This window comes from Notothenia rossii, assembly GCF_949606895.1.
Source record: "Notothenia rossii genome assembly, chromosome: 12".
Lineage (NCBI taxonomy): Eukaryota > Metazoa > Chordata > Actinopteri > Perciformes > Nototheniidae > Notothenia > Notothenia rossii.
The window spans coordinates 14266906-14277122 of record NC_136911.1 but is presented as its reverse complement, the minus strand read 5'-3'; the positions used below and the strand labels follow the sequence as shown (position 1 = coordinate 14277122).

The 10217-nt window shown below is 40.7% G+C and overlaps 1 protein-coding gene across 2 annotated transcripts in view; it reads right to left on the bottom strand.

The window, feature by feature from the left end:
* Positions 1-9660, bottom strand: part of gpr158a (G protein-coupled receptor 158a) — a 74322-nt gene extending 64662 nt beyond the window's left edge. The window contains exon 1 of one of the 2 annotated variants that reach the window (XM_079662080.1): positions 8314-9660. In XM_079662080.1, the coding sequence (XP_079518206.1) occupies positions 8314-9182 (869 nt within the window). In that variant the 5' untranslated portion in view covers positions 9183-9660. The remainder of the gene's footprint in view (positions 1-8313) is intronic. The other variant, XM_079662081.1, reaches the window with a different exon arrangement.
* Positions 9661-10217: the final 557 nt, after the last annotated feature.

Genomic DNA, 10217 nt, shown 5'->3' with positions numbered 1-10217 from the left:
GCTTAGCGGGGTAAGTGTCATGAAATACAAGCCAATGTTTGTCAATAAAAAAGGGCATTTCATTTACACCACATCTGCAGAATATTTACACAAAGGGGAAAACATGTGTGTTCTTATTTGTCAACAGAAATGACCGTCAGACAGTTTGATCAGTGTAAATAAAATACTATTAAAACCTGATTCAGTGCTGAATTCTGTTTAATCCAGCAAAACCTGGGGATACTTGACTGACAATAATTTATGTAATCACTTTGTAATAACCTTTAACTGCCGTGATGCTTGTTTGAGCATTAACATGCAAATAGATTGTATTTTCTAAGAGGACGAACAGATAATTTAAAGATAAAAGCAGCATACAGCATTTTTCTAACCTAAGTTATAGTAAGGAAAAATGTCCTCTGTTAAAGCATTGATTATTCCTAGTGTAAGTGTGCCTGATACTACTGGTATAAGGCTTCTATTATAATGCTATGATTACTAATATGAGCACATAAAGATTCCTTTGTGGCCTCAGCAGGACATTATGAATGAATAAGAGGATGTGGCATAGTGCATACATGTACAGAGCAGTAGCTGTTAAGGGCTTTCTTTGGGAATTAAACACATTTTCATTTAGTTTTTTATCATATTACTGAGTAGATCTGAATCTTATAATATTAATATTATTAATAATTAGACAACTTTAGACCCATAAATGTTCAATGTGTTAAAAAAAAACATTATAATGTCCCTGCTTCCACGTGGCAAAAAAAGAATCCATGGCTATGTCCCATGTATTAGAACAAATTCAATGAAAAGACAAAGCTGATATTAGCTGGGACACCGAGGGATGTTAACACCTTGTCCAATCTACTTCTCAGTTTTGGTTTCCATAGTAACGCCTTAGTCAAACCATCATCTTGTGGTAAGTTAGCTTAACATCACACAACACAGAATGTGGCAGAAGATGTTGCTAGCAATGTTTCATCACTTTTGGGAGAAATGAGTACGAGTTTTTGGTAATTAAAGACGAGATGGGAGAAAGCACTGTAAAAAAGGATTTGTAACTTATCCTACAGCCCAAAATAACATAATGTATCGAATTACTGAAATACCAGATAAAGAGCTATGGTGTGTTGATGACCTTTGCTTTATCAAAGGGCACTAAAACTGATGTTGAACAGTCTTATTTATTTGCTACTAAAGTGGAAAACTGTTGTTACTGATTGGCTGCATGGTCTATTGTATTACAGCTTGAAAATAGTTTCAATGTTTACTTCAACTTGGGAAAGTTTTATTAAAATCCAGGTAACCATATCAACATTAATATAAATGTGTGCCCCATTACCAGCTAATGCTTACTGTTTAAAAGACTAACCTTTCAACCTTTAATGTGTTGGTATTGCTATTGTTATGCCACCCTCCAACACACCACATTTAAATTGTATTAAATAAAATCCAATGAGCATTCAGGGTTTAAGTATTATTGTTCAATCAGTTGGAGATATACTTTATTTTTCTACAGCAGGACGTATTTATTAGTAAAACAATATCCTTAATTCAATTTAAATGTTGACAGAATAAAACGATGTCAATACATTTTAATATTCAACCATGACATAACATACAAGCATTAACGTATACTCTTCGTCCATCCACTTTCCTAGGCGTACACACACACACACACACACACACACACACACACACACACACACACACACACACACACACACACACACACACACACACACACACACACACACACACACACACACACACACACACACACACACACACACACACACACACACACACACACACACACACACGAATACTGCTGTTGTGGCATGTCCAGGTGTATGGAGCTGTATGTTTACTGCAACCAGCTCCCAATGGACACCATACAAGTGCAGCGCTCTTGTTGCCTGTACTTCTGTTATTAATAACTGCTGCTCCTGCCTTGGGGCAAACTGACCTCACTTTTTTCCCACTGCACTACTGTTTTTTCTCCTGAGAAATTACCTCCGTTTCAATACTCCTGTATGTAATAAGGGTAGGAGATTGTCCTCTAAATCACATAAAAAACAAGATTTAGAATTTATCAAAATGAATCATTGGCAGCACAAGCATTAATATTTGCTAAACCAAAATAGCCTCTTTTTTTCCTTTGCCTCCTTTTCTTCTGCTCGATCTCGAAATGCGATCTTACGCATTCCAGCTAGGGTGAACAAATGGCGTATCAAATAGCTCTGACTACTTAAGATGCAAAGATTTGGTTGTAATATGAGAGTGACAATGAGGAACGTGAAGCAGAAGCATCATGGTTGCCATCCTGGCCCTTTGGTATAAAGACGGGATTATCATAGAAAGCAGGAGATAGTGGCGCCCCAGGAAACAGAGTGCTCTCTCCTTTCATCCGCCATTCTTAGTGGGACTTAAGGCCAGGCCAGTTTGGAAAGGGGCATCCCACCAGCAATGCTCTAGTCTTTCTTACAGGCTGGTCAGACTGTGCTAACATTAGCCCCAGCATTATGAAGTTGACTGTAGATATATCTAGGTAATGGTTTATAAGCTACAAAAGGATTTTCAGCCAAAAGTTCCTGCAATGAAGGCATCCAAATGCCCTCTTTGTTACAACTCAGTCTTTGATGAATTCATGAATGAATAATGAATGTCAGGCCAATACGCTTTAAGCTGTATGTCTCTATTCGGAAAATGGGCTCTGAGATTGATTTGCCCGTTGAGGAGACTGTAGTGGAGTCTGTAGTAAAGAAAAGACACAAGACGTATTGACAGGTTTCTTGTCGTAGTTAATTTGATATAAGCACAGAAACATGGTATATTGAATGGATAAATAATTATACCGGATAATTAATTACAATAATTGCTATTATCTACTCTTTAATTGAAGTAGCTGTGTGTACTTTAACCTAATACAATGCAGCTAAGTATAAGTTACTTAATTTATAATTCTAATGTACTATTTAAAATACATTAGGTTCAACCCAGCATGGTGACTGATGTAACTAATTAGCTACAGTAACAACATATTTACTACTACTCCTATGGATTTATATATTCTTAGATCAGCATGTATGCTTGTTGTCTTAACAAAGAACTTGAAAGAGGGATGCTGGTAAAAGCAGAAACTATACGAAGATGTATTAGCTTAGCATAAAGGCTAAATGCAAGCTGAGGCTGCTACCTGCAGCCACAGCCAACAGAGAGTAGGGTAGAGTCTCCAATCGGCTTAGTGTCTCTTTTAAATGCTCTGTCTTCCTAGCTGCTAGCTTGCCACAGTTTGAAATGTAAGGACTCACCTGTTTTTACAAGGTGTGTGAACCCTGTAACTTCGTTGTTTGAAAAGTACCCATGGCTAAGCTAAAGTCAAGCTAGCCTTCGATGTTTGACAGCTTGCAAGGAGATCATCAAGATTGCCACTGGTCCTTTTTTTCATCTGGACTCAAAACATTAAATAAAAGTGTTTTCAATTAAGTTATAAGATCTGCATTTATGCTTGTTGTCTTACAAAGGATTTGAAAGAAAACTCCTTATTCTATCAAATAATAGTACAAATAATACAAATGTAATAAAAGTGTTTTAAATTAAGTCAAATGTAAGGTACACATTTGTACTCATGAACAAAGGTTTTTGCAAGACTTTCATACAAGAGGAAGACAGAATAATAATGGGAATATGGGAACATTAGAATGTAATACATTTATGTCAGTATTCAAATTTACGACAAAGTAGGGACATAAATAATACAGAATCCTCTGCAAAGCTATGTTAAGACTTCCGGTTGTATGGGCAATTTTCCATGTGTAAACTGAAGGATTCTTTTTATTCATTTATATATATGTATATATATAGCTCTGGAACAGATTTTTATTCTGAAGCAAGAATAATAAGCTCTGACAGTTACACTGACTGTGGGCAGATAAACCAAGAATAACATAAAGGAAGAAAGAACATGGAAGAATGGCATAAGCTTAAACATGATCCTTTAGTTTATCCATGTAGCCAGAAGCCTTGCACGCCCAGATGAACTTCCATACACATTTTCTCCTGCCCCAGTGTCTTGACAAGAACACATTGCTGTCCTTTAAGAAAGGCGCAGTTTGTGCATTTTAACATGGAACAATCCCAATGCATGAACCGCGCAGCCCTCCAAAAGAAAATGTCTCTTATGTGATGGAAATGCATTAGGCTGACAGGACGAGCAGAAGCTAATGTGAGTGTAGCCGCTGGGCAGGATGCTGCTTGTCTACCAGTGTTTCAGTGCGACCTGGGTCATTGTATTGAGTTCTGTCGCTGGTAATAAAAAAAAAAACACGATGCCTGTCAAAGAAGGCAAATAGACTTATTTTCTTTTTTTTCAGAGCTGGCACTTCTGGAATCTTGACACACTCTTGTCATTAAAAGCATTCCTCTGAAGACCAAACATCAAGTCAGAAGATTGTCAATAATTTGAGCTGCTGACAAAGAAAACCTGACAGTTGGGGGAAAGCGTAAAATGATTGATAGTCTGACTGTAGTTGTTGACAAGCTACGGTGATATGACAATCAGAACGTATTTCTTATTTCTAAATGAAAACTCAATCATGGTTTCTAATAACCAGCACTTTATAATTGGTACGTCCACCTCTATCTCTGCTATTCTATATTTTGCTTTCTAACTAAACAGCATAATATATTGCTATCAGCATCAGGATCATTTAGAACAAGGCAATGTACAAAAATGCAGTAATTGAAAGCATATCAACCCCTACGTGCATTCATTATGAGACGTCTACAAATAAATGATGATTCATCATGAAATCTTGAAGTACAGCGTATTTCCTGTATTTTGCAAACACCCTTTGACAACTTGCAAAAAAAATTAAGGAAATGAGAAACCCTAAAAGCAGCTTAATTCCTTTACCAAATCTTTTCCTACTTTTCTTGACCCAACACAGCAGTCTGTTGTCCCTTATAAGGCCTGTTCTATAATCTATTCACCAGATTATAAAGGATAAACCTACAGTAATGATATTACAGTTATAATCCTTTGAAAGGCAACCAAATGACATCACCATAATAGTATCAATATCACTGAGATTAGCCACCTCATTAGCAGTATCCGTAGGAATAGAATATCTCTGTATAGCAAGCCAGGAAGATGGTAGTTGGATTTTCTGTAACGTGACATTTAATGGCTGAAGGCATCGTATTGACTTAATGAGCAGCGGAGTCCCAGTGACGTCAGCAGTGAGCGAAGGACAACCTCAGGGATATTTAAACCTTGCTTTCTTTAGGTTGCACTTAGCAGAAAGTGTACAAGGTTAGACTCATTTCAGCTGTACTTGTGATTTCTTACATCTTTACTGGTTAAGAAAGCTTCCTTCTCTTAGCCCCGAGTCCCCACTAATTTTCCTCTTTGATGCTTTTTTTTCCGTCCTGCTTCAATTCATTTGAGCTTACCATCATATATTATCATGTTCAACCCAGGGAAATGTGGGGTTTCCTTCCTATTTGTTTCTGGATGGTGTCCATCTAAGCAGATGCTGCTGGCTGCTCCTGGAGCTCGAGGCCTCCCTCTCTGTTTTACTGCTGGGTGTCCCACAGCAGTCAGGCTGTCCAGATTTAAGCTGCCTGTACAGCAAAATAGGGCGATAAGCCAAGCGTAAATGAAGACGATCCTACCATCTAATTACAGTAGAACCTATTTGGCCTTTGGAGAAATATGCTGAAAAAATGTCTCTACAGTTTGCCTGATTATACTGCTGCTGCTGGAGCTTCAAGCCTCGAAGCAATTAACGTCCGTGTTGTGAAAGGTTATTTTGAAGTACAGCATGTTTTCACCTACAACACACCCCACCTTCTTCACCTCCTTTCCTTAAAAAACGACTTTTTGCATTTGTGCGCCTGTGTAGTTACAAGTTTTTGTCTGAAGTCTGAAGAGGGATCTGCCAATTAGGACGGTTCGTATCATGCTGAAACATTTCTCAACCTCTAACAATGGAAAAACACACACACACACACACACGCACGCACGCACGCACGCACGCACACACACACACACACACGCACACACACACACTGCATGCTTGAAAACAGCCACTCCTCCCTGTGGGGTGTAAGCTGCCTCCCCTGTGCCTCTAGTGCAACTGAAGAGACGGACGGGAAGAGAAGAGAGGAAATGTGAGAGGTGCGATTTCTTACACCTTTATAGAAACAAACGGTTGATCCATACCAAACACATGTCAACACACTCCTAGCATTAGATGTTAAACACCTTCAGGTTTCACAAACAAGCGGCAGGAAAAAAAATGCCTCAACTTTTTATTTATTTTCATGCATTAAACAAGTCACCTTGCTGCTTGAGACGTCATCACGCCCAACAGGAAGTGACATTAAAAGGAATCAAGATGGCCCATGCAGGGTGGTTGTTCTACATCATTCATTATTAATTCATTGTTGTATTGATTGTGTATTCATCTGAAGGGACGGCAGAGGAGAGCTGATGTCGGAGGCAGCTATATTATGCCCTCCTCTCCTGTTTCTTATCTGGACGTGTGCTGAAGTACAGGGAGGATGCAGGATGAGCCGCCTCCCACTTTGATATGAGCCTCTGAAAGACGGCTGTTAAGAGACAAACTGAGACAGAATGATGAAGAAATCTTACTGACTGAATAAGCACACAATTGTAACCAAAATCAATTATGACTATTGTAATAGCATACACTGAGATAATCCTAGCAAGGTGTTTAAGGCATTTGGTTAATGATGTGGAAACACGACTGCCTGGCAATCTACGATAAATATTCTCTTAGAAATTGCTAAAAAGCACAGCATGTTTGTTGTTGAATTTTGCTCAAATGGGTCAAACGTTTCGTCAAATACTTTGCATTTTGTTGAGAATTAGATGAGAAAATCTTAACCCATCTCATTTCTTTGCACTAAGAGATGAAGCAGCTTAGTGAGCTTATTTTAGCATAAGGAATGGAAAATGTCCAATGTATTAAGTTAAATATTTGCATTGGTCCTAATTATATAGAATAAATGTTCTACAAGCAACTCACATAATCTATGAGCATCCGTAATTTACAGTAAGGTTACGAGGAGTGTTGATTAAGCATTCAAATTGAATACTTATTTTGACTGGTGCTATACTTTTCCCCTTGTGAGGAAAACAAATGCATGGATGGAGGTTGCTCCCCTGCTCCTTCCTGCACAGTGGGGTGTTTCTTTCAGTGCTGCAGGACAGAACACTCTCCAAGGACTTAAAACAATACCAAACGCCCACGCATGTCACACCTTCGATCTAATGGAGGCCATGAAAGGGGAAACATTTAGAAAACGAATGGGAAGCTTCAACACCAGGAATTTGGCTTTACAGATAAATTGGAGTTCAGACTGTCCATTAGTTTAGTGTACCTTCCTATCAAACTGTTTCAGTATCTGACACTGAGTGTGTGAAGCTGCTCTGAGAGGCTTTACAGTGGGATAACACCAGGTGATAGCCTATTACAGTTTTAATCACTGCAGGTTTTGACTTTGCAATCCATGCCTGCCTGTGAGCAACTCAAGTGTATCAATTAAAGATTCATCATATAGGCTATACACACACACCTAGTTATCTGGATTAAATATTTATTACGAAGATGTTGGTCAGGGTCATAATGGAGCCTTTACACTTAATTATTCCAGTGTATATCAGAGCTGGTGGCATAAACGTGGCACATTTTCCGAGCAGGCTGCAGCAGGGGTGGCTTCAATACTTGGATTGCACAAAACAGCCAAATATTTCAACATTTATTAATCTGCAAATGCCTGCTGATGTGCTTTCTCTCATCTCAGAAAGGTTCTGACTCATTTAGATTTACAGAAAAGGGCACAGAACATTTCCTGAGTAGTAAAGCATGCAGTCTGTGAGTCTTTGAAAAATGAATTAGGGCCTGTAGCCAGGGGTTTCCACCACTGCTACATCCACTAACATTAAGGGTTATTTTTAGCATCCCGGCGCCTTCTCAGACTGGAGGGGAGTAGAAACCCCCCTGGTAAACAGGGGGAGGCCAGTGGGAGGCTTCGGTATGTTTGAGGAGGAAAGAGGCAGGTAAGCTTTATTTATGTTGGTTGCAGATGAAGTGGTGGTTTAACAGGCCAGAACTCACCTTTAGGTTGACATACATCTTTCTCACACATATACACATTTAATCATTCAAGTCATTCGTGCAAGGCTTATGAACAGGGTCTTTCTAATGACAATAAGTGATGTTTTGCTGAGCTTGTTGTTTACCAGATGTTCTATTTTAACCAACATAACTGTTCAGGTTTCATCTGTGTGCCTACCTGAATTCAGGAGCCAGGTTGGGCTTCAGGCCATAGAAAGCAGCCGATAAGGTCAAAAGCCAGCGGGGAACAAAATTCCCATGTTCACACTCCAGGTAGGGCGCAGACCATTTGACATGTTTCTTGTCCGGGATAAAACTCTCTCCCCTTTTTAGAGAATTGTCCAGTGATTTAAAATCTTGACTCATGACCCTCTTATGGAAATTGGGCTTCTTCCTGTCTTTGACACCGTGGTACCACTCTGTGTCTGCTGTGCGGTTGTGCAGATGGTGGTGTGCCATGCTGGAGAGGTCATGGAGAACTATCTCCCCACCGGACCTGGTGGCCTGGAGAAGCACCGAGGGCCCCTCCACAGACGAATCCGCGCTAAAAGTGACCACAGCCCGGTGGATCTTGGCGTCTCCCTCCAAAATACTCCTGACTAAGGCATGGTACCACTCAATGTCTCGCCGGAGACTCTGCTCCCTGGACCTGTTGGCTTGCAGGATCATGTTGAGGAAGTTTGTGGCGTGCAGCACCGTATCCAACACGCTGCTCATGGACTGATGCGGGGTTGATTCTGACCTTCCCCGCAGAGAGGTGAGGTCGTACCTCCGCGAGCAGTTGGCGTGCTTTAAGGTGGTCTTGTCCCCCGTGTGAAGAAAAGCGGTGACCACCCTGGGGAGAAGCTCCTCTAGGTTCTCCGGCGTCTCCCCCGGAGGAGGCTGAGGCGCACGGAGATGCCCCAGCTGCCGACGGTGCGTCTGAGCGCCGTAAACCGCCTCCCGTGCTCTCACATCTTCCCCATGCGCTGACCATTCCGCGTATTTATGGTTTGATCCGATCACAAATCCCACTTGCAGTAGCAACGACAGTCGGAAAACAGCCATCTCGCTCCAGGAAAAAGCTTCCACTGATGTACAGAGGATCAGAATTACAGTGGTTAGGGCGGGCGGGTAAAACAATCCAGCAAATTGCTCCGCTAAACCATCGCCTCACCACTTGTAGGATATTCTGGCGAGCTCCACGCCTCTGATCTTGAAATAAAAAAAGCAGAGGAGGGGGAAAACGGAACCCCCCTCGCTGTCTTCGCTTAAAAGCTCTTCTTCTTCTTGCCTTATACGATGCCTTATACAGCTTGTTGATGTTGAGTATCCGCTTGCAGCTGTTTCCCTCCACCTCTTCCTTTCTCTCTCTTCCTCTCTGTATCTCACTGTAGACTGTCTTGGCTTTGCTGTGCAGCGGACGCTCTCCCTCTGCGTGCACACTACTAAGACTGATTCAAAACGAGGAGGAAGGGAGGGGTAAAGGGGGCAGGTTATTGTTATATTTATATATTTGTATACGAGGCACCGAGTCAGGGAGTTTCTCACTTGGATGATAAACGCACTCCGCCCTCTTCCGACCACAACAGGCATTAAGTAGGCCTACCGAAGCTTCGAAGAGACACATCAGGAGCCCGTCTTCCTTCTCCTGATCATCGGCAGTTGGCTGCTTCTCCTGTCAATCACAACGCCAGTGGGGCGGGAGCTGTCCGGTGCTGAAAGAAATGAGGCCAGCGTCATCTAATTTATCTAAATGAAACACTTAATTTAGATCAATAGGTGGAGATTTTTCTCACTTTGGCATTCAAGAGTCGTTTTTTCAATTGAGCAGTGTTTAAAAGCTTTATCACTTCGAATTTAATTTCGAAGAGTATGCTGTTTGATCAAAAACAAGAAAACTAAACAATAATATGTGGGCAAAAACCTGGTAAACCCCACGCCTGTTTTTCAGGTTTGAGGCTCGAAAATGACATGCCCAGAACAATGACTATATCTTCACTTCTAAAAGTGGTAAATTAATAATGTATTTTCTCAAAACAATGATACACCAGTGAGTTGGATGTAGAAAAGTCAGAATCAATATAGATGTTTTTATTTTAA